Below are 26,198 nucleotides of genomic sequence, written 5' to 3'. Positions count from 1 at the left end.
CGAACAGAGACTACACATCAACTGTTTGGAACACCTGGTGGGCTCCTTTGAGGAACGTTGTTGGACCAAAGACAATATTCGGTCTTCCGTCCTCCTAAAGATGGACAACATGTCTGCAGTGTGTTATATCAATAACCTAGGAGGGACCAGGTCAAAGGCATTGTAGGACCTAGCAAAAGACATTTGGCACTTCTGCCTGGACCATCATGTATTGGTCATAAATGAGTATCTTCCTGGGCAGTGGAACCAGGTGACAGATTGGCATTCTCATCACTGCCATAATTCCATTCTCTTGAAATTGGATGCAGAACTCTACTCCAAGATCGCAAGACAAGTGGGGCCCGTTTTTAGTGGACTTCTTTGCCTCCAGAATAGATCATCAACTTCCCAGATTCTTCAGTTAGAGGTCGGACTCTCTGGCGGTGGCAACGGATGCCTTTCTCTAGTATTGGAAGCTGGACCAGGGGTATGCGTTTCTTCCGTTTTTAATAGTGACAAAGGTGGCGGCCCAGGTCCGCAGAGAGTTAGCAGAAGTGGTGTCAGTGATGCCTTATTGGAGATGGCAAGTTTTGTTCCCAGTTCTGATGGAACTTTCTTGGGATTCTCCAATCCTACTCCCCCTTGTTTAGAAACTGCTCCTGGATCCGTACCTAATGCCACAGCAGCTGGTGTTGGACTGTTCTCTCTGCCTCATGGTGTGGCGGATTTCAAGCATAGATAGAAAATCCTAGGACTTTCGAAGAAGGCTGAAAGACTCCTGTTAAAGGCCTGGGCGGATAGCACAGGCAAGCGATACAGATCAGCCTGCACGAGATGGATGCATTGGTATGTTTGACAGGGCCTGGATCCCCTGGACGCAGATATAGTCCAGATACTTAATGTTTAGTCAGAACTATGTTAAGAAGGGATTGGCACACTGGGCTATTATTACCTTTCGCTCTGCTATTTCAGCGGGCGATGTGCCGATAGATGGGTCCCTGTGGGGGAGCATCTTTTGTTCTGTAAATTACAATGAGGGGTTCGACTTTCTTTGCCCCAGGAGCCATGATACTCTACTCTTTGGGATATCAATCACTTCCTTAATCGGTTTCTGTCCTTAAAACCCAATAATTTCTTGTCCTGCAAGTAACTATCTTCCAAATGGCTATGCTTCTTTGCTTGGTACCCTGCCACAGGATTAATGATGTTAGAGCCCTGGATATTACAGGTAGAGCATTTTCCCACATGGGATCTCCTTTACGATCAGCAGGAGGACTAACTAAGTCACATATGAGAGTTATATTTTACCCTGTATTTGCATATTCTTCCAACCTATATGCTGTTAGATGTTTGAACAAAAAACAACAAGTGAGAGAGGTGTTACCTCGAAACCGGTCCGGTCCTCGGATGCTTGATTCCGGTCTGGGAAAGATATGGCTGTTGTAGTTCGGACTGGACTGTTCCCATGGGGCAACAGGGTCAGAGCTGATTTGCATAAAGCCATTATCTGACCCAGGGTGGTGTGGAGTGCAAACAAACGATGGATTTGGGCCCAGATCTTTTGACTGGGGGAGTGTGTGACATTGATCCACATTCAGTCCATCACTTGTTGTTTTTTGCGTTAGATGTTTGAAGGCATACAAGGAAATGAAGGAGGAACTCCATCCGCCTGGTGAAAGACAACTTTTGATTGTCCTGATGGAAGCTGCATAGAGTGGTCTCTTCTCCATGATTGCCCATTGGATCCACTGGGTGATGTGCGAGTCTGGTATAAATGTGGGGATGTTTTGGGCACACTCTGCCCGAGGTGCAATGGCATCTAAAGCTGTGCAGCTGGGCGCCTGTGTGGAAGATATCATGAACGTGGCAGATTGGTCCTCTGAATCTACTTCCAAGAGATTCTACTTAAAGCCGATTGTGGACATTGCTCAGTTGGTAGGGGATAAGCTTTGAACTGACATAATCCTTCACTCCAGGCCCTACCATAGAATGAAAAATTGCCTAGCGATCAGAACAGAAAGTTTCAATTAATTAAGGACTTGGAGGCGAGGATTATCCTACCCGGCGAGAAACGTTTCTCTTTGATTCCTTTCCCGTATTCAGTAAGTATTGAGTTTTCTCTGCCTAAACTAGTAATGGAAATTATTTTTTACTCCGACTTTGATTATGTAGCCAACTGTCTGGTTTATAAGATTTTTTTTCCTCGTTAAAGATGCAGTTATATTTTTGTTCTCTTTGGTTTCTTATCTGGAATGGATGGCTCTAGGTAGGATTTATGAGTGAAGGAGATCTGCGTGATTCCGCACGAAGAAAAGAGGCAGCATAGACAGTGAAGATTTACTTTGTTGGGAATATCTCTATTTGATTGATTGCTGATATTTGTTATAACCCCCCCCCCATGAATGTATGAATGTTAGTTTTATTCTGTAATGCTTTGTTGTATGACTGTGAATTTTGATATCAATGAAGTAAAGACTTAAGCATAATCCTCGCTTCTGAGTCCTTAATAGAATTTAAACTTTGTGTTATGATAGCTAGGACATTTTTCATTATGTTAATATACAAGCAAGTCTACTGTTTGGGCTGTTCTAGGATGTTACATTGTGAGCATTCGCATAATACCTACAACCATTTGCATGGTCCTATTGCAAATTAGAAATCTAGGAATTAGCTTGTTGTTCTTGAGCATCCGATGACTAGATTCAAAGAGGACTGCTGTATTCATGGCTTTGTTTTTCAATGTTTAGAGGCAATTCATATTGATGGTGGTTAGTGAGGAGAAATTGATTAATGTATTTTTTAGCCATGAATTTTATTGGATTGTGGCTGGTTCGATCCCATTATGGATCTGCAGGATGCATTCTGATGTATGCTCAAAGGGCACAGATGCCTTTTTCTTTGTTAGGGTGTAAGTGGTGCAGTGCTCTGCATCAGGAGGATGTTATGTTTTGTACCATCTTAGCTGGTTCAGTGGCTTTGATACAAAGCTATGTGTGTCCATTAAGTTTAAATTCTAGACTTCATCTAGATGATTGGTGTGTAGATTGGTGCCAGGATATGGATCTACTGTTCAGGTGGCAAATGTTTAGCTAACTTGACTTGGAACAGTGCTCATGAAGGTTCCTGGAACTGTGTTTGTGTGTACTGTTGCAGTTCGAAGTATGGGAATGAGGTGAGGTGGGTGTCATAATCTAGCAAAAACTGTACATAATTTGTTCTTTAGGTGTAGCATGAAAGATGGAAGTGTCTACATATTAAATTGCTGCATAGCACCCCCAACCGTTGATTAGGAAATAAAATGCAGCATTAATCACATGTGGAACCTGATGCCAATACACCTACTGCACAAATTTCCAAACACGTAACCAACTGTGTGACTCAGAGCTGAGATGTCAACGTGCCAGTAGTTATGTGCACAGTGTAGGCTTATGGAGCCAAGAGTGAATAGAACTGGATACGTATGTGCTGTTGTTGTGGTAAACACTAAGCCAACTAAATGGCTTGGAGCCGTGGGCACTGGGATAGCGTATTTTTATTGTGATATGTGGAACAGTAGAGCCTTTATGCCTATTTCCTCTAGGGTGCATAGAAAAATGCTAACAATAAGATGGGGTGGACGATCAGGACTGAAAGGTCACAATCGGTTAGACACCTAGCGCACATTTTATGCAGCAAATAAAAACTAACCTCCCGTCTGTCTCATCTGGTCCATCTGTGTCAAAGTGAAGCCTCTTCAACGGTTTTGGCGCGTTGCTGCTTTCAGCCGCTCTTTTCCGAAGACGTTCGCTGCTGCTCAGCATCTGGTTGATTTTTTGGAATTTTTCAGCAGTCTATAATAAATATAAAGTAAAAACAGACTTGACTCGTAACTGTGTAACAAAAACACGGTAGCTTTATAAAGAACTAATTTCAAATGAAACGGAGACCAGATAATATAGCTGAAAATGAAAACACACCTCGATATTACATCACGATTGCAGAAAAGAAGTTTATTAAGTTTGGCTTGACAATACTCCTATGGTGATCAACAGAAAAGCATCTTTAAGACGCACTGCTGAGAGAAGGGTATGCGTAGAAGTTCAGGGCTTCCACTGAAAATAGCACTTGCATTGCACTTTTTGCCTTGTTGGAAAAGATATGCTCAGTACAAAAGGCATGGGTTAATTATGGTTACAAGTCAATCCTAAAGGCAATAGGCCTGATTTGTTCATTATGAAAAGTTATGTCATGAGGCCTGACTTATTTATTGGAAAAAGCATATGATAAAGCCAACAGACATTTAAGGGTGGATCGTTATTACACTGTGTCATAGCCTGCAGGACAGTATTTTGTTACGTGGAGTCTCTCGGATTACACTGTAGTAGGCATGGGTTTTGGTGTTGGATAAACCCTCTAACAAATCTTGGGGGCAGAAGGTTTTTACTGTATGGATCCTTGTTAGGCCCTTTTGGGAGGGCTTGTATATTGTTTCGAAACTGTAGCTGTGTAGATATCTTTAAATATATGACTTTAAGACCGCTGATTGCCTTGCGGGAAAGCGTACTCTTAATAAAATGAGCCAGAGTTGGTTGAGGTGGCAAGCCGACGGTACAACGTTATGTCTGGTGTCACAGGTTTGATCTGTTTACTATGAAAAGTTTTATTTATTGTGAAAAGCACTTGTTAAATCTAATAGGTCTCTAACAGTGGGGCTTTTTACTGCACATAGTGCAATACAGTCTGTAGACAGGTATTTTGCTACATGAAATCTCACAGACTTCCATATTAAGCACGGGTTTTGGTCGCTGCCTCGCGCAATCCGTTGGAGTATAAAATTCCCACTGTGATAATTCTTGTTAGATTTTATAGAGGAATTGTTTTGCCAACTGTATTTTTGTACAAATTTGTAATGTTATATCTAAAAGCTTGATAGTAGCCAGCTTATAAACATTTTAGCAGGGTTACATTTGTTATGGTGTTGAGCAGTGCTGCAAGAGGGATGAAAAGATAAGGGCCTCTAAAAGGGGCATGGCCAAAGAAGCATAAACAGGAATTCTGGGGCGTGGCTTACGTTTCGAGACAAGATGGCGGTGGACCGCTGAGGTCAGCCGAACCCATGGGGCAAAGTGCCTCAATACAGCCCTTTATGACAGTGCAGGTTATAAACTAACATTGTCTCCTATTCCCCGATTTCCCCGCATACTTACGGGCCGGTGAGAACCTCCAGAGTCTGCTCCTTTATGTCCGGTTGTTGCGACAGTGTTTTCATGTCATACGCGAGCGGCCGCCATTTTCTAAGCGTGCCGCTCGTATTAATTATCTCCACACCCAGGTCACATCTTCAACAGTCTGGGTGAGGCTCTCCTCCTATTATGGCATACTGTTTGGACGACCTGACAATTTAACATTATCGAATGCTTGCTACTCTTGTGACAGTTTATTCAAATGGAAAGTTTTTATTTACCTCATCTATCCTGCAATAAAGATTCTTAATAAAGATTATATACTTCATTAGATATTTTCATGGGAGTTTTGCTTCAGATATGACATGCATGCAGTTTTATGAATATTCATGATCTACTTATTTAATGAGCTATCATTGCATGCAGTGGTGCTGAATGTGACCTTCGCTTTATGTTTTAAATCTGCCTCTACAACACTGCCGCTGCTGTTTGGAGGTGGAGCTCTTGATAATTAAACAATTCTTATCAGGTCTCTTGTTTCCTTGCTTCCCTGCACGCTTGTAGGCCAGTGGGAATTATCAGGGACCCCCTTTCTCCTTCCTATTGCTGTTGGACTGTTTTCCTGTCAAATGTGAGTGATATCTAAACAGCAACCAGATACTTTCTTCACTACCATTATATTATATGGGCAGAATTCGATCCTTTCAAAAAACTCTCAACAATCTGTACATTTTATCAAAATGGGTACTGACTCGCATATTACTGCCAAACCATCTTTTTCTAGCACTAAACCTGAGAGAGCAAAGAATGACCCTCCATCTCCAATTCAATTGTCTCACAATATTGTTCTAGATACTGTCTTAGACGAAGTACGTGCCCTCAAACCATTTATGACTGCCACCAATGAGAAATTACAACAAATTGAGGATCGTTGGATTGTTATGGAGGGAAAAATGTTTGTTGGTCACATCCAAGATATAGCTACCAAAACTCCCACGATGGAACAAGAAATACAAAAACTTAAATTACATACTGAAGATCTCGAAAACTGTAATAGAAGGAACAATTTTCGTCTTTATGGCCTACCGGAAAATATTGAAGGCCCAGACCTTCTAACCTTCTTGAAGAAAATGTTACCTGACCTTCTTAACCTTCAGTCTTCTTCTCCTCTGAATATTCAAAGAGCGCACCGCCTGGACCGCCTTCAACCTCATTCTACTAGACCTCGAGGTACCAAAATGCTCTTTTTGGAGTTCACTGATTTAATGCATGTCTTGATAGCCGCAAGAGAAAAGTGTCGTCTACTATGGTCCGTTCACAACATTTTCATTTCTCAAGATATTTCCAATGCAACAAACACTAGATGTAAAGAATTTCTGGCTCTCTGTCCTCTACTTTGACATTTGAATATTCGCTATGGCATTCTACATCCTTGTCATTGTAAAATTACTTATGAAGGTGTCTCTCGCTCTTTTGATGATCCGGATAAACTAAAAATGTTCTTTTAAAATATTACTAAGCTACCTATGGATACACATATATAATGTTCCTAAATTGCTCATTTCGTGCATGGCTTCTTTCCTTCTCTTTTTGCTGATTTCTTAATCTAAATCTATGTTGCTCTACTCTTTTATTGATCTTTTCTTCATCTATTTTTTTCTCCGTTGTCTTTCTTGCTTACCATGCTGACATGCCTTGTACTCATTCTCCGTCCTCTTCACTTCAGATCTGGCTTTTTGCCATGGATCTGTTTTCATATTTTTCTTTTTCAAATTTTTAAGTTTCTTCCTTTCATGCCACATCCTATCTTCCTTTTCCGGTTTTCTATATAAGTATATGAGTGTACATTTGTATCTTATTTTTTTGGCAGCATCTTCATGTTATTTCATCGTTGATATAAGGTGTGTTTTTGTTTCCCGCATTGTTTTTGCAGTGTCTCTTCTATGTTCCTGTATCCTTTTTCTTCCCCAACAACATGTTTAATGTCTTGTGATATGTTCGTGGTTAGGGTCATCCCCATAAGCATAACAAGTCACTTTCATATTTATCCAAACTTAATTGTCACATTGCTTTTTTGCAAGAAACTCATTGTAATGATGCTGAGTCACTTAAGCTTAAATGTTAAAGGGTGGGCCAAGTTGTTTTTTCTTCTGCTCTTGGTCGCAAGGGTGGTGTAGCTATTTTATGTCATAAATCGTTTTATCAACCGAATGTGATACGAATGGACGATGGGTATTGCTTAGTGCTGTTATCTTTATAAAACAAATTACTTTTTTCAATATTTATGGCCCTGTTAAATCTGACTCGAATTTCTGGCATATTGTTAAATTAAAATCTTCCATTCCAAATCCTAACATTATTGTGGCAGGTGATTTTAATGAATGGTTAGACCCATATTCTGATAGAAAATCTAAATTCAAACCAGATAAATCTCACAAAGCATTCCAATCTGCTATTGACTCTCATCCATTCTTTGATGTTTGGAAAATTTGCAATCCCGATACATATCAATTTACATTTTTCTCTAATGTTCACCCTACTATGTGTAGAACTGATTATATTTTAACCTCTAAATATTTACTTCCTTCTATTCAATCTTCTGAAATTGGTTCTATTTTTATCTCTGATCATGCCCCTTCTTTATCTACTTTTGATTTATCCCTCAATACTAATAAACATGCTTGTTGGTGATTTAACAATTCCCTACTATCTGATCCAACTTTTATCCCGAAAGCTACCTCTTTTTTAACTAATTTTTTCAATTTAATCAATCTATTGACACTTCCATTCATAATGATTGGGAGGCTTTCAAAGCTCCATTAAGAGCCTTTACTATTACATATACTGCTAGGGAAAGATTTTTACTGCTCTCCCGATACCAATCTACTTTACAGCATATTAAGACACTTGAGCACACTTATTTCACTTTAAAATGACCATCTCATCTAAGGGATCTAATCAAGGCTAAATCCTCCTTAAATTAACTAGCTACTGTTGATGTGTGTAACATCCTCATTACAATAAAATCTAAATATCATGGTGGTCAAAATAAAGCTGGCAAAATGTTGGCCAATTATCTAAAAGTTAAATATTGGACCTATTCGAAAAGACCATACAAATACTCTACAACATTCTGATTCTGATATTGTTAATGCTTTTCAGTCTTATTATGAAACATTATATACTGAAGATACTTAACCATCTGAAAACAATATCCAAGGATGTTTCAAAGGCCTCCCTAATCCTTTATCTATGCCAGGCACTAAGGATATTCTCTCCAAGAGATTGTGGAAGCTATTAAATCTTAAAGAACGCAAAAGCCCCTGGTTCAGATGGTTTCTCTCTTGAACTTTTATCTTATTTCTTATCTTTTTTGCTCCTAAATTGCTCGAACTTTTTACTTCTTTTTTAGTGAAATCTAAACCTGAAGGCTCTTTCTTAGATGCTCTTATTGTTATCATTCCTAAATCAGATAAAGACCATACCGTTTGTAAAAACTATCGCCCAATTTCACTAATTAACTAGGACTGTAACATTTTTGCTAAAATCCTTGCCTCTAGACTTGAGAATGTTATTCCCTCTCTTATTAAACTGGAGCAATCTGGTTTTATTAAAGGCAGATTTGCCTCAGATAATGCTAGGATGTTCTCCAATATTCTTATATTGGGGGAAAATATCCCTCTCCTCTTTCTGCATTATCACTTGATGCTAAAAAAGCATTTCATCGTATAAATTGGCAATTTATGTTCAAAACTCTTCAATGGTTCGGGTTTGGCTGTCAATTTATTTCTTTTATTAAGCTACTATACTTAGAACCACGTGCTTGTGTTTTTGTCAATGGATGCTTCTCCCCTTATTTCAATTTACATAGAGGCATTAGACAGGGTTGTCCTCGTTCCCCTTTTTCTTCTTTGTCTAGAACCTTTTCTTGAATGTATTCACTATAACCCCTCTATCAGGATTTCAATACAATTCACTTGAAACCAAACTCTATGCATATGCGGATGATATTTTAGTCTATATTTCCAACCCATTGACCTCCTTACCTCTTTTTTTGCAAGAGATTGATTTATACTCTAAAATATCAAGTTATAAATTACATTTCTATAAAACTGATATTTTACCATTAAAAATCCCTTATGTTATCAATATATGCTCTCTAATACCAAATGTATGTGGTGTCCCTCTAAGATCAAATACTTGGTTATTTGGTTCTCGTCTTCTATCTCCCATACTCTCCAAAACATACTTAATATCTGGTCCCATCTCCTTTTATCCTGGTGGAGTAGATTGGACACTATTAAAATGATGCTTGCCCACACATCCTATTTCTATGCTTCCATTCAAAATTCCCAATTATTACTTTTCCCAAATTAACTCCCTCTGTACCAAATTTCTCTGGAATAATAAAAACACTTGTATTGCCTTAACTAAATTAATTAGACCTATAAATGAAGGTGGTGTTTGTTTACCTAATTTTAAGCTATATCATACTGCTTTTCTGATCCAACAATTTTATGCCGTGACCAGAATTTATCTGGAGGACTCCCCTATACCTAATTGGATTAATTTTAAACGCACTGTATTACATGAATTCCCTTTTCAGGATGTTATCGTTATGACTAATTGTACTATTATTTCTAAAAGCCCTATTTTAAAATATTCCCAACATTTATTACATCTGCAGTTCACACATGGTTCTGATTTGTATTAATCTTTTCTTGCTTTCTCTATTTGATATAATAAATGTATTATGTTTCCTCACAGGTCATTCTATTTTAAATACTAGAAAGAAAAGGGTATCCTACATGTCCATCAATTAATCTCCCGAAATTCTGTTACCTCTTTTACTGTACTACAAGACGCACCCAACTCTTTCTTACCCCAGTACTCTCAGCTATCACATGTACTTCCATCTTTTTTACTGATCAATAATTTACTGTTAACTCTACTCCTTTTACGCCTTCACCACCTTTATACAATATTGTATGTGATTCCAATCCTAAAGCATCTATCATATATAAGCTTGTATCTGCTCCTGTCTCTGGTAGACCTAATTCCCTATCGAATTGTCATGGGCACAAGACCTTCCTATATTATTATCAAAGTCAAAGTCAAAAAGCTTTATTTCGATAAAAATTCATTATCATAAAAGCAGAACAGCATAAAAAATTACAATTTAAGTTTTACTTTTAAAAAGAAGAATTCTGTATCTCTGGTCCAAGCAAAAAGTTTCTAGAATTAGTTGCTCAGTATTGCATAGCCAGTTAATTTTAAAATAATGAAAAGTTAAAACATTGCTAGAGTATTTTTTTCTAAAAAGAATTAAACAGATTGTTTTAGCTTTTTGGCTCGGATAGCCCAAGCCCAAGATAAAAATTTGGCTAGGGCACACACATAGGGTACATAACTGTCTGAAACAAGAATCCTAATTGCCACATCATGGCTCCTAGTTCCCAGCTGACGGCATAGGTTTTTCAACCACACCCTTCTTGGATTAGCATATTCCTTGCAGACAAACAGAAAATGCGCTAATGACTCTGGGTTGACTAGGCACGATGGACATAAATCAGATTTACCTAAACAGGATTTCCATCTTTTAGTAAAAGTGTTTAGTGGCAAAGTACCCGTTCTAAATCTAAAATACAAAGTCCGGGCAAAGGGTTTCCCAATTATGTCCAGATAGGGTTCGCGCCTGGGGTAGTCTTTAAACATCAGGAAGTCCTCTGTTAGCTTGCCAAGAGACATGCTGGAATGTCTTTGGGAGCAAATCCAATCCCGATAGAGCTTTTTGAGTATTTGCTTTGGTGGTGAGGTTCTACTTAACCAAGACTCAAGTAGGCCCAATTTAATCAGTAAGATTTTCATGTCTTTTAACCATTTGATTCTGCCCCAGTGCGGTGATGCCATGATTTCTTTAAGACCTTTTGCATATCCGCTGAGTTCTTCTACCCGCCAAATACGGGCCCATAGTAGTAGTGGACGGAATTTCGCAATTTCTCCAATCTGGGTACAGCCAAGGTCCATAAACAAAGGAAGTAGTGGGATGCTTTGTGGAAGGGACATTATTTGTCTGCAAAAGTTGTTCTCAGACCTTTGCAGCGCTTCGGTAGATGAAAAGCCCCAAAGTTCCGCTCCATAAAGGGCAGAGCTGACACCTTTGGCTGCATAGATCTCAAGAACTGTTCCTATTGGTCGTGTTGAGCTAGAACGTTGCTCCCTCAAAAGGGCACCTGTGATCCTTTTCTGGCTCAGCAGCATTTTGTCTAGATGAGGCGTCCAATCCATTTTGTCTGAAAGGCGTATCCCAAGGTAGTCAAAAACTTTTACCCTTTCCAAATGCTCAGTGTTTAGGGTAGGGGAACGCACATGATGTTTTGGAGAATTGAGGACCAGGTATTTTGTTTTATTGGTGTTTATTACTAGGCCTCGGTCAGTACAAAATGATTGGAAATTATCCAGGAGTTTCTGGAGTCCCATTGGGGATTTGGAGATTAAAAGCGTATCATCCGCGAAGAGGAGGGTCGGTATGCGTTCACCAGCCAGGGATGGTTCGTCAGATGGAAATTTGAGAAGATGCTCGACCACCCCATTGATATATAAAGAGAAGAGGGTGGGAGCCAGAACACATCCCTGGCGGACCCCTCTCTCTACCGGAATACAGCCCGTTTTCTCCCCTCCAGGGCCCCATCTAACTTGGGCGAAGCTATCCTGGTGTAACCTGACCAATAGGGATAATAAGTACTGTGGCAGCCCCATGTCACCCAGAACCTTCCATAGCATGTCCCTAGGGACAAGGTCAAAGGCAGTCTTTAAATCGATAAATGCAAGATAAAGACTGCCCTTGCCTATCACTACTACCTTCCAATAGACCATCATAAGCCTAAATGCTTGCTCAATCGTTCCAGTGCCTACTCTAAAGCCGGCCTGGAAGTCAGTAAGAATTTTATTTTCTTCTACCCAGTTGAGAATTCTGAGTAAGAGAACTTTACCGACAACTTTTTGGCTGATATCTAGCAAGCTGATCGGCCTATAGTTGGATGGGTCTTCCCTTGAGCCTTTCTTATGAATGGGGACCACCTCCGCCCCCTTCCAGGATGAGGGAATGGGGGCACCCCTAGAGATGGCAACAAGGAGGGAGTGAATCAGTTTGCCCCATTTAGCACTATCGGATTTTAGCAAATCCCCCGGAATGCCATCTGGTCCAGCAGCCTTTTGTGGAATAATAGAGCTTATTGCATATTCCACTTCCTTTAGTGTAAAATCAGAGTCACTGAGGTAAAGCGTGTAGTTAATATAAGGAGAGGGTAGAACAAGCCCTCCCCCATTGGGTCCGTTATAGCAGGAGTAGAGTTTCAAAAAGTGAGCCTCCCACGCATGACCCGGAATATTACATATTATATTATTATCCGCTCAACAGTGGGATAAATTATGGCAAAGCTGGCAATATTACTCAATCTCTATTTTTTGTGTATAATAGAGTTATGTTTACTCCCACTTTTATTCATTAACGCCTTAACAGCGGCATTTTTTCCGCCGAGGTGTGGGCGTTCTAAAGGGTGGGTGGGGCTGCGACAGCCATTGGCCGACGGCAGCACTGGGGAGGTAGTGCACCCTGTTGAAAGTTGGACTGAGACCGTCAACATTATCGGCGCCCTCTTGCTCTCCTTAACCTTTTTGTGCGCGTAAAACAGCCGCCATTTTGAACACCATGGCTTCCCTGCTCCCGCCGAGAGCCAGCGCGCCTCTCTCCCACTCCTAGCTTCGCCGGCATCCCCCCCGCATACTGACGACCCCCCCTGCCTGCACCTGCCGCGAATCATAAAACCCCTCTTCAGCGCTGCTCTGCCCCAGGCCCTCGTCCTGTTCCCAGCGCGACACCTCCCTTCTTCCCATTTATGATTCCCGGCCCTTTGATGCAAACCCCTTTTCCCCGTGTGCCCGTTCGTCTCCCTCGTTCCCAGGCCGACACCCAGCTCTGCCGATACTGTTCCTTGCCCCTCCCCGTACAATAGAAAGTCCCCCCCCCAGCAAGGGATCCCCGGGTTGATCAAAGCCCCCCGCCCTACGAGACCCGATCAAACCCCACACACACCGTGAATCGGCGGAATATCCAGCTGCGCGATGATCATCACCTGTTGTGAACGGGGCGGGGACTTCCACTGTAACCTTGCGTGGGAACGGGCTGGGAAAGGGGGGGGATTCTGAGGATGTCTTTCCGTACATCAAAGTATCGACGAGAATGTGTTACATGCAATAAACAGATAAACATGTGTATAAGAGGCCAGGCCTCAGGGGTGCAGTTAGAGCACCTCAGAACGATACCTTCTGTCCGTTTCGTTGTGTTCTCCTCCGGAGAAAATAAAAACCTTGTTTCCTGCCTTCCAGTCTCCAGCGCCTGCCTCTTCAATAGTATAACGTCTTTGTGGGTTCAAGAGGCGACACCGCCGGGCAATACTTAAGGATCTTATATTCTGGTTGGTAGTGCCCCCCAATTATTTTCACAATTGGCGTCCCAAGCGTGGGGCCCATCAGCGACCCATGGATCCAGTGGGAGAGGTCCTGACGACAAAGTGAACGACTGCAACGATCGGGAACGCGTCTGTCCGATAGACCCTCGTCTGACAGCCGATCATCCGAACTTCACTGGTTCCGAACAGACCTCTCTCGAGTGATCTACGGTCCTGACTGGGAACCATCAGGAGTGCCGCGAGGATAACGAAGAAGAGAGGACGATCGGGCGCTGGATTCGGAAGACAGGAAACTGTCCATGCGGTCCGGGTAAGGTAGTGTAACCACGACAAGTCGCGAAATAATTGCTTGATTGCTTGTTTGTTTAAAAATACTAGTATTGCTCTTTTTATTTATTTGGAGATTCACTGTCTGCAAACGGAGAAACAACGGGCTCTCTCTTTGCAAGCAGTGGAGGATAGGTAGGGCAGCAGCCGTGCTTATTTTTTCTCCCCCACTCAATAATCACTTGAAACTGAACTGTTGTTCGCAAAACTATTGTTTCCTGGAGATTCCCTGTCTGCAAACAGGGAAGAGACCACCCTTTTTGCAGATAGTGAAAAGGGTAGGTAACGCAGATCTTTGCGGACCTGCTCATTCTCCCCATTGTTATTTATTGGTCTTTTGTTATTTTTGATCCATGAGGTATTCACTGCCTGCAAACAACGTAGAATAGAAATATTCTGTCCAGTCTTTGCACCTAGTGATAAGATAGGCAGTGCTGACTTTTTAGTCCCTCGTTACGAGCCGTCATGTCTGTCTTCTCCCCACTGATTAGTAGCCTGTTTAGCCCGGACCGCCTATTAGAGATGGACCATCCAGCCCCACTGGAAGGCACCCCTAATAAGGACATGTTCATGAAGCATGGATTGACCGCTATAGCCTATAGTAAACTATGGCATAAATATACAAAAAAGGGTCAAGAAAGTCAATGGCCCCTGATAGGATCCTTCGATGATGATAAAATAAAAACGCTAGAAACTGCCCTGGGTAAAAACAAGACAACACCTACTATGCTTGACAGCTTCGGCATGTGGCGAAAAGAAACTGAACAACGTAAAAAGAAAACTGAGAGTAGGTTGGAAAAAGAGCTGCGAAAAGCAGCCCACCTAGCTGCTCAAAAACTAGAAAAAGAGATAAAGGAAAGAGAGAAAGCTAAACAGAAACTAGAAATGGAAACGCCAAGCCAGTGTCCGGTTAGAACCCCCTCCATGCTCTACCCTGATTTACCCTCGAAACGACAAGCCAATGAGGACCTGCTGTTAGGTCCTCCTATCATCTACATGCCCCCTCCATATGCCCCTTCTCAACCCGTGGCGCAGCACGCGCCACCCCCAGGTACAAACGAAGGTACCGCCACAGCGTCGGCCCCAATGGCCTCTGTGCCAGCCGAACCCCTTGTATTAAAACCCGCATCAACAACAACGTTAGACGACCATGAGACTCGAGGGGCTGGCCCTGCAAGAACAAACAGACTAGACAAAGATGAGCGAGCGGGGATCGACAAAATAGCAAGGACACTGGTAGAAAGGAAGGATGATGAAGAGTACATCACAGATATGTTCAGCTCGTATACAGGGAGTCACAGACGACATTTTACCGTACGACTGTGTTATCATGTCTTGAATGCATACGAGGACCGATATCGAGACAAAGGTCCCGAGAGCCTAAGGACTCTGTACCGGAAGGTCGATATCGGGGATGAGGGCGAGTGTGATGTGTCGGACCTCCTTACGCGTACGCTTGAGGTTTTCCGCCACCTCACTGAACGAAAGCCGGGAGCTAAATCCGCAGCCCCCGTAGTGACCGAACCACCAACCGAGCAATCTAACACCATGATGCCGATACGTGAGGCTGCCCCTTACTGGGTTCCTCCTCGGGGTACAGGGACTCACGATGATGCAAACAACCAAGATGCGAAGGGAAGGGTAGTATACAACTGGGTCTACCAGCCATGGGACCGGCAAGAGATACTGACATTCCGGAAATCTCTACCCGACCTACGTAAAAACCCCACTGCCTTCTATACTGAATTGGGTACAGCCCTGGGTTCAACGATCATGACCCTGGCTGACATCGACTTGTTCTTCGGGTTATGTCTACCAGCTGATGTGTGGAAGCAAATCCGGAAAGTCGACCACCTTGAGCTGTTTGGACATACCTGGTCACAACTCGATGACCTGGACAAACAACGGGGACCAGGACAAAAGCCGTTGAAATCCATTCTAGACCTCCCAGATAAAATCGTAGAGAAATTAAAAACCCTAATCCCAGAAAAGAAAGTGGACTGGTCGATAGTAACAGCCTGTCGCCAAAAACCCCAGGAGGATGTATCGGAATACTTCTCCCGGTTTGAAACGGTGTTCTCCGATTACAGCGGCCAGGACATGACCACTGCAACCGGACACCATCTGTTTGTCCAGAATTATGTTAAGGGCCTATCATCGGAAATCTCCCAGAAACTACAGGCCAGCGAGAGTAGTTGGGCAGCCTCCAAACCTACAGCGATTCTCCAAATGGCCCAATGTTATGAGCATCAGAAAAATGAAAACGATAGGGCGACAGAGAAAAAGAAGAAGGACTTAAAAGAGAGGGTGATGATTGCCAAACTGCAAGGGGTGACTATAGGACGAGACCAATACCGGGGAAACTACCAGACAAACGTCCCTAAGACTACATTTCCCCAGGACCGCACTCTGACTTCCTACAGTGGACGCACAGACCTTAGAGAAGACCAGTGCGCTTTCTGCAAAGGGACTGGCCATTGGAAATCCCAGTGCCCAGTTCTTCTGGAAATGATCAGAAACAAAGACCCCAGGGATGTAGCAAACGGACCGAGACCTAAGGGACAACAACGAGGGCCCCCAAATGACGCAACTAATGACAGATCAAACAGACCAAATACGTTCGACCGACCCAGGCAGAACCAATATCAACAATCTGACTATGACGACACTCACACCTTCGCATAGGACAGCCAAGGGCGAGGGAGGGATCCAGTCGAGCTCTATGTTGACCAGCAGGGCCCTTATGTCACTGCTAAGGTCCTGGGTACCAAGTCTCCATTTCTGGTAGACACTGGCGCAACACGTAGTGCGTTATCTAAACGACTGATTCCAAGGGCACCCTTGTCTGGCTCACTCATAACATCGACAGGTTTCGATGGAACGCCCTCCACCAACCCTTTGTCTGCCCCGATTCTCTTTGACGTAGAAAACAACACCACCGACACCACGTTCTTGCTTTCCTCCAATAGCCCTGACGCCATTATGGGACTTGACTTACTGAAACACTTCCGAGCGACGATTAGGTGTTCTCAAGATGGAGTTCGAGTGTTTCTTTACGACAACCCCGTTCTGCTTAGACATTGTTCCCCCCGACACATGTTTTCCATCACCGACGTTGACGCGTCCCTGCTTGACACTCTACCTCCGTATCTGTGGGCCAAAGCGGATTCGGACGTAGGGCGTATGTTAATTGACCCAGTGCACATTACTGTCCGACCAGACGCAACACTCCCAAAACTCCCACAATATCGGATATCGCCAGAGGGCGAGAAGGCATTGGTAATGATTATCCAGTCACTGATAGACGCAGGAGTGGTAGAGGAAGTGGTTAGCAACGTTTGCAACAGCCCTATCTTGCCCATTATCAAGAAGCAGGGAGAGGGAGATGAGAGAGCATACCGTTTCATCATCGACCTCCGAGAGATCAACAAAGTGGTGGTACCCCAGTACCCTGTGGTCTCAGACATCACCACCATCCTGACCTTGATTCCATCCACTGCCACCACCTTTTCCGTCATCGACCTCAAGAACGCATTCTTCTCCATCCCCATCCACCCAGACAGCCGATATCTCTTCGGCTTTACCCTAAAAGCCCGCTCATATAGGTTTTGCCGAGCGCCTCAAGGCTACACGGAAAGCCCTAGCATCTACAGCCAGGCCCTCAAAAGACAACTAGACCAAGTCCAGTTACCCGACGGGGTGGTGTTGGTACAATATGTCGATGACATCCTTTTGGCAGCCGACACCACCCCTCTAGCGGTTACCGCCACCATTCAACTCTTGCACTTCCTTGCGGAAAATGGCCACAAGGTCTCCAAGAAGAAGTTGCAATTCTGCCTACCCCAGGTCACTTACCTAGGCCACCTTTTGTCCAAAGATGGAAGAAAACTCACCCCTGATCGGATCCAAACCATTCTAGATACCCCTGTCCCTAAAACCCAGAAGCAGGTTCGCTCCCTATTAGGCCTCACCTCCTTCTGCCGACAATGGTTCCCAAACTTCAGCCTCGTTGTAAAACCACTGCTTTCTCTGCTAAACAAAGACGTCCCTTTCCCACTCCCTTGGACTCCTGAGTGTCAAACTTCCTTCACAGAACTGCGAGATGCCCTTTGCTCAGCCCCTGTCCTGGGTACCCCTGATTACAGAAAGCCCTTCTCCCTTTACACTCACGAAAGGGAGGGGTGCGCTTTATCTGTCCTGACCCAGGCCATCGGCCCTAAGCAACGACCGTGCGCTTACTTCTCTGCCACTCTTGACCCTGTCGCCAGAGCCTTGCCTGCCTGCCTTCGAGCTGTAGCTGCTGCTGCAGTCTCTATCCGACAGAGTGAGGGGATTGTACTCTCGAATTCCCTCACGGTACTGGTACCCCATGCAGTCGACACCCTCCTGAACCAAACCAAGACACAACATCTGACGAGTGCACGACTGACTGGATACGAACTGACCTTGCTTGCCCCCCATATCACCCTGAAAAGATGCACCACACTGAACCCAGCAACTCTGTTACCCTTGCCAGAGAACGATCCCAATGTGCACCCCGTACATGACTGCGTGACTCTTACGGACGAACAGACCAGGAGTAGGGTCGATCTCAGAGACACAGCTTTCCCTGACCCCGACGGGGAGTTGTGGGTGGACGGTTCTTGCATCAAACTCTCCGATGGCACCACTTCCGCTGCCTATGCAGTCACCACGGCTCGAACTGTAGTAGAAACAGCCCGCATCACCCAGCGATCTGCCCAGGCAGCGGAACTGATTGCTTTGACGCGAGCCTGCATCCTGGCAACAGGAACCACAGCGAACATTTACACTGACAGCCAGTATGCCTTCGGGGTGGTTCACCATTTTGGGCTCCTCTGGAGGGAGAGAGGATACTTGACCTCACACGGCACACCCATTTTGCACGGGGATTTAGTCTCCGCCTTAATCGAAGCTGTCCTCCTCCCCAACAAACTTGCCGTTATCAAATGCCAGGCACACAAGAAAGTGACAGACATTATTGGACAGGGAAATGCACTAGCCGACATCACCGCCCGAACGACAGCTGAAAATAGAACGACAACACATATGTACGTGACCAGGTCACAAGCAGAAAACTGGACTGACGCCAAGGACACAATTAGAGACATACAAACAGCTAGCACACAACACGAATTGACTGAATGGACACGGGTGGGATTGAAAGACGATGAAGGCTGCTGGCGGACAAAAGACACGAACAGATGGTTGCTACCTGATTCGTACTTGATTCCCATATTAACCATGGCACACTCCCCTGCCCACATAGGATCAGCCCCCATGATCGAACTTGTCTCCAGGGTTTGGCACAATGACAAGATCCCAGATTCCGCCAAACGCCTGGTCCAACAATGCTTAATATGCCTGCAACACAACCCCGGGAAAGGAACTGTAGTACCCCGGGGGGGATTTGGGGTCCCAAACCACCCATTTGAAGTCCTGCAGATGGACTACATCCAGCTAGACAGATGCCAAGGCCTGAAATATGTACTCGTCGTGGTGTGCGCATTTAGCAAGTGGGTGGAAGCATATCCAACCCGTGACAACACCGCTATGGCCACTGCAAAGGTTCTGTTAAAGGAGTTTTTCCCCCGTTATGGCCTCTGTCGTGTTTTATGGAGTGATAATGGCCCCCACTTTGTAGCCAAAGTTATCCAGCTCATCCTAAATGGGCTGGGTATTAAACAGAAATTCCACGCAGTCTTCCACCCTCAATCTGCTGGGCTTGTCGAACGGCACAATGCCACACTAAAGCTTAAACTGGCCAAAATAGTGGCTACGACGGGCCTGAAATGGCCAGACGCCCTCCCATTGGCATTGCTATCGATGCGCTCTACCCCCACCCGACATCACTTAACCCCTTATGAAGTTGTCTTCGGTCGACCCATGAGCGTCTGGTCTGCCCCGAAACCAACTTCCATTCATGACGTTCCGGATGTCCTAATGTCTGATTATCTGTACAAATTGACTGAAACTTTGTCTGTCCTTCATCAGCAGGTGCAGCAGGCCATCCCCGATGCTTCCAGGGGTCCGGGTCACGCCATCCAGCCGGGGGACTTCGTGCTGATCCGAAATTTTCAGCGATCAAAGAGTTTGGAACCCCGGTGGACGGGCCCCTGGCAAGTGCTGATCACCACTCGGACCGCACTTCGAGTGGAGGGGAAGAAACACTGGCTGCACGCTCATCACTGCAAAAAGGTCTCTCCAGCCCTGGCCACGACAGACACCGTCAACACCCAAGAAGAGCTCCTGAACCAGGACCGACCATCGTTGAACTGCTACCCTGATACTGAGACACTTGAACTTTCAAAACATCCTGACCCCACTGTGCCATCTCGAGAAGGGTATTTCCTGCGTCGAAAGGAGGGAGCTTCGGCTAAGTAGGCCACGGACTAGGTTAAAGGATCTCAGAACGGTGACCCAAACTACCAAGGGTTACCCGGAGAGAAGCTAAAACTAAGTCTGTGGTCCTGCCCACTACCGAGCACCTTGAAGACGAAGATGATGGAAGCGCCAGATAAGAAGATGATGGAAGCGCCAAATAAGAAGCCGACGGAGACAGCAGGAAATACCCACTACAGAAATCCGAGAATAGACAGACTCCATAGCTCAAAGACAATTGCACTCTTCATCGTAATCCTCCTCTGTTTTCTCCTCATGACTACGCTCTGGATTATGGAAGAACACGCACCTGCTCACGAAACATTCCTAACCACTGCTCAGCCTACCACCATGAAGGAACATTATCTAATTTCGCTCTCTCCTCAACTAAGAGAGAGGCGAAAGGAGTTTTGGAACAACTCTTTCGTGCAGCTACTTCACCAGCACAATCTTGCCACCAATACCACCAACTGCTGGATCTGTGGGTTGCTACCCCATGCCACTGGACATTCAATACCATTCATCCCTTCACCCTTCTCTGTCCACGGCTCCTGCCTTGCCTGGCTGATCCTCCTGCAAGAGAGCTATATGGGCAATGCCACCTCCAGCAGGACTGCAGCACATTCTTCTCATGGGGCCGGGCGAAACAAGACAAAGACACACTTCTGCCCGCTGACCCCCAGCGACTCGAACCAAATGGACATCCCGGCTAAAGAACGAATCGAAATGCAGGTGTTCAACAATCCAACCAGACCCACCTTCTCCTATCTGCGGAAACGAACGGCTGCCACTCTGACTGTGGCCCTGACGGTCATCAACGTCACAGGCCACATGTGTGTAGAAGGACTTGGGACACAGCTGGTGGGTCGCAGCGCTTGCCGCTTTACCAGAACTCTGGATTCCACGGATCCACCTTCCTTTGTGTCATCCCCAAACATGTATTTCATCTGCGGCACGAAGGCCTACACCTGGCTCCCCAAAGGCTGGGGGGGCACTTGCTACATCTCCTTCGTCCTTCCTCCAACTTATGTGGCCCCAGCGAATCACCACAGGCAAAAACGAGCCAAAGACGTTGAGCAAGCCGACTCAACAGGGGCGCAGTTCCTCGATGCTATGAAAGGACTCGTCCCCCTCTGGGGCCCGATGGCAAACAGCCGTGCCATCCGACATTTGACTCAGGCAGTCGAGACAACCATGAACATCACAGCGGGCATCTTTGCCAACAACACTGCCGAGCTCCAAGCGGTCCGTTTGGTGGCTCTTCAGAACCGCCTCGTTCTAGATGTGGTTCTGGCGGACCGTGGAGGAGCATGCCGCATTATTGGGTCCAGCTGTTGTACATACATACCGGACAACTCACCCTCAGTGTACAAAGCCATCGAACATCTTCACAGACTCTCTTCGGAAGTTCACCAAGAGCAAGAAGAATGGTCGCTTGGTGGTTGGTTCTGGGACACCGTCAAAAGCTGGGGCTGGAGACTGCTCACCATTATCCTGATTCCCGTAGTTATAATATGTGGCCTATGCTTAGGAATTCAATGTTTGCCACCTATGTGTTCTTTATGTGCGAGTTGTATTTTTCCCAAAACTGTGGACGTTGGAAGCGAACATATGAGAGCATTGTATGATACCGAAGTTAGGAATTTGATGAAAATTGACATTGAGTAAAGCAAGGTGGCTAGATATGTTGAAAAGGGGGGACTGTTGAAAGTTGGACTGAGACCGTCAACATTATCGGCGCCCTCTTGCTCTCCTTAACCTTTTTGTGCGCGTAAAACAGCCGCCATTTTGAACACCATGGCTTCCCTGCTCCCGCCGAGAGCCAGCGCGCCTCTCTCCCACTCCTAGCTTCGCCGGCATCCCCCCCGCATACTGACGACCCCCCCTGCCTGCACCTGCCGCGAATCATAAAACCCCTCTTCAGCGCTGCTCTGCCCCAGGCCCTCGTCCTGTTCCCAGCGCGACACCTCCCTTCTTCCCATTTATGATTCCCGGCCCTTTGATGCAAACCCCTTTTCCCCGTGTGCCCGTTCGTCTCCCTCGTTCCCAGGCCGACACCCAGCTCTGCCGATACTGTTCCTTGCCCCTCCCCGTACAATAGAAAGTCCCCCCCCAGCAAGGGATCCCCGGGTTGATCAAAGCCCCCCGCCCTACGAGACCCGATCAAACCCCACACACACCGTGAATCGGCGGAATATCCAGCTGCGCGATGATCATCACCTGTTGTGAACGGGGCGGGGACTTCCACTGTAACCTTGCGTGGGAACGGGCTGGGAAAGGGGGGGGATTCTGAGGATGTCTTTCCGTACATCAAAGTATCGACGAGAATGTGTTACATGCAATAAACAGATAAACATGTGTATAAGAGGCCAGGCCTCAGGGGTGCAGTTAGAGCACCTCAGAACGATACCTTCTGTCCGTTTCGTTGTGTTCTCCTCCGGAGAAAATAAAAACCTTGTTTCCTGCCTTCCAGTCTCCAGCGCCTGCCTCTTCAATAGTATAACGTCTTTGTGGGTTCAAGAGGCGACACCGCCGGGCAATACTTAAGGATCTTATATTCTGGTTGGTAGTGCCCCCCAATTATTTTCACAACCCGTCGGCCAACGGCCGACGGCAGCACAGAAGGGGCTAAAGTAAATCTTCTGCTTCACCTTTATGTTGGTCTTGTCTTTCCTCTAATGGTACACTATTGCACCTATTATAATATTGCCCTAATGTTTTTACTTTCTGGGTATATATTCGGTCCAAATTATCAGCAATTTTTCAATGTAACATTCCTCTTTCAATTCAAAATGTATTTCTTGATACTATATCAGATTATTTACAAAACCATTCCCCAAACCTATGTTATTTGACCTTTTTATTGCACTTGCCTTAAAAGTTATACTTTCTTATTGGAATGATAATTCTAAATTATGTTTGTTAACATGATGGAATTTTATTTGTGATGAACATAAAGTATCTACTGTTTCTTCTTCGCTATCTCAGCAAGTTTAAGTTTGATTTATTATGGTTACCTTTCACTTCTTTATTATCGTCGCACTCATCATTGTCCTAACCTCTATACCTCCCTACTTTCCGCTCCTTATCTCTCTCCTCCTTCCTTCTCTTTTCCTTCCCGCTATTCTTTTCTCCTTCATTCTTTCATCTTCCTTTTCTATCTTTTTATATAAAACATATAATTAATTATTGCAAGACATATCTTACCTATTTTTTCTCTATTTTCTTGTTAGATTACATATTATAATTTTTCCATCGTAATGTTTTTGTTTTATACCTCATCTTCAAAGAATTGGATTCAACCACATTGTTTTATCCTTCTCTTTTAATATCTGTAATTTCTTATATTCTTACTTCCAATAAAAACGCAACCAGACCAACAGCTGTGGCCTGTGTATTTAAGGGTGTGGCTTAAAACATGGCAACTAAAATTCTGAATTTTACATAGCGTACTACTTGACAGTTTAAGGCAGAGTTTGTGAATGTGCCTTTAAAATAATATATTGCAATACATGCATCAGGATTGTTTCTATTGACATATTTGGAAATAGATTGTGGCCTAACTAGTTGCTAGACTATACTCTGTACTTTAGCACAAACACAAGGTGACAATATTCTTACTCTGTGAAATGTATAGCAATTACGTAATCTTCAATATTTGTCATAAAAATGCATTCTTTTATGCCAAGTGACTATATCTTTTTTTTATTTCATACAGATGAAACATAAAACTGCATGGGTTTAACCAGGTCAGACAGGTGTAGAGCATGCAGTCCTTTTTATTGCAACTCTTGATGGAGAGGCAGGGCGTGAAGGCCCCTTACACTCTTGGATTACCATTTTTACGGGAACACAACTATGTGGAGTAATACGTAGGGCAAATTTACATGAGAGGGTGCACACAAACCAAAAACGTCACAGGAAAAATGTATATAGTGTCAAGTGTCTGTACTTTAACCTCAATTCTTATACAGTAACGCAAATACATTTTCTGGAAAATGTGAGTGCAATGATGCAATTGCGTGCCGTTTAGGATCATGGTGATCAATAAAAGGTTCTCCGAAACAAAGAGCAGGTAGAGAACAGATGGCGGAAGCAGCAGTGTAAGGTTTCTTTATGCACACACAAAAGACCGGTGGCAATAATGCAACCTTCCCACACACAGAGTTCTCCAAAATGTCACGCGCACCAACGAACGGCTCACGTTTCACTGTAAATCCTTCTGAAGACTTTAAATGCCGGTGGCTGGTATGAATAAAGTGCAGTCTGCAACACAATTAATGTGGCCTTTGTTACAAACCAAATTTGGTTGTATGGAGACCTTGGAGGATTCTTGTACGGCCTCAATTGCAAAGAATCTAGATCGCAAGAGCAGCTACCGACCATGCAGTCCTTGGTCTCATATCCCTCCTGCCAAATTAATCTAGGTGGGCACAAGTATCCTTCCACTTACATTTGAAAATGTTGCCCCCCTATTAAAATTGTGTGCCCCTAAAAATGCCCTCAAGAATTTTGCAGCCGGGGAAATCCTGCCTCCTACCCCCTCTCAGATTGGGCCCTGCTACAGGGAAATAAATGAATCCTTTAACCGCATGCGTGCGGGCGGAATTCCGCTCGCACGCTGAGATTTGCGGAAACGCATGTTACGTGACGAGCCGGGCTCGTCATGAGCGTGCGAGGAGGCTACCTCATGACGAGCCCAGCTCGTCATGAGCGTGCAAGGGGTTAAAATGAGATGCTGACCCGCTGAGCAATGTCACTGCCACAAGCTGGAGACGTCCAGAAAGTGCCTTGAGGAACCCCCACTGTGCCGACGCCTGAGATGTCAGCACCCCCTACCGGAATCCGAGGGACTGTCTGTCTCAAAGAACAGTGCAGCGCACCATGATGCTGAAGTGATGGGGAGCTAGAAAAAAACATGTCTCAGTCGTGATCATTCTACATTTGCCAGTCTTCAACCATCAGCTGCCAGCAGCACTTCACAAGTGCAACAAGTATCTCTGGTGACAGGACAGACAGAGGCCTCTGAGTACCAAGAAGCTGGTAGAGGCTTACATGGTGGCTAGGGATGGCAGAGAGGATGCTATGTGGATTGCAATCAATCAGTGACATGAATCACAGCAGACAGCACTGCTGCAATCCTATACACCAGCGAATAAACTTTATTGTATATGATTAATTACAATAATCACAAAGAAAACATGACTGATGCATAAATACATGCATTACATTGAAATGAAAGTTGTGTAAAATGTAATAACAGTTAAAAAAAATAATTTTTTTTTTTTACTTTTTAAAATAAATGTTTTAAAAAAGATCAAATCGTGAAACACTCTTGGTGCAGTTAGCATAGTCCCAATTCTTTTACGACAATATTAAAAGCAGTGTAAAAAAAACAACACGATTTAGTAAAACGTGACTGTTCAGAAGTGTTTTCCGCATACAGAGTTATATAACTTCGCTACACCACTAGATTCAATTATGTAATTACTCATATTTAAATGTACAAAGATTCATATCCATACTTACAACCTCGGCAGTTCACCAGAGAATTTGTGCCATCCTGATCTTAACTATTTGCTTGCAAATAACTTAAATTGCATTTTGAAAACATCTTTCGTACGTGAATTAGTAAGTGAATCTTTTAAATAATGTTATTTTGAGAATCTCAAACATGAGTCCCTCATTAGGGCAGCATGCTTAATTGCATATATTCTGCATGATTGTGGCACAGAAGGAGAGTATGACCTGGGTTTTCATGGTTTCCTTCAGAATGGATTTTGATGAGTTGTTACCCCAAACGGTACTCACATCAATGTCTTTACTAGCACGATCTGAGTATTTGTCCTATGGATTACTT

The 26,198-nt window shown here is 44.3% G+C and overlaps 1 protein-coding gene across 1 annotated transcript in view; it reads right to left on the bottom strand.

Moving 5' to 3' along the window:
- The window catches only part of RB1 (RB transcriptional corepressor 1), a 1,127,005-nt gene that overhangs the window by 90,647 nt on the left and 1,010,160 nt on the right, over window positions 1–26,198 (bottom strand). The window contains exon 25 of the mRNA XM_078657333.1: window positions 3,667–3,809. Within this exon, the coding sequence (XP_078513459.1) occupies window positions 3,667–3,809 (143 nt within the window). The remainder of the gene's footprint in view (window positions 1–3,666; window positions 3,810–26,198) is intronic.

This window comes from Lissotriton helveticus, chromosome 8 (genome assembly GCF_964261635.1).
Source record: "Lissotriton helveticus chromosome 8, aLisHel1.1, whole genome shotgun sequence".
Taxonomy (NCBI): domain Eukaryota; kingdom Metazoa; phylum Chordata; class Amphibia; order Caudata; family Salamandridae; genus Lissotriton; species Lissotriton helveticus.
Note: the sequence above shows the minus strand (reverse complement) of the source record. Positions and strands in the feature narration are given on the sequence as shown.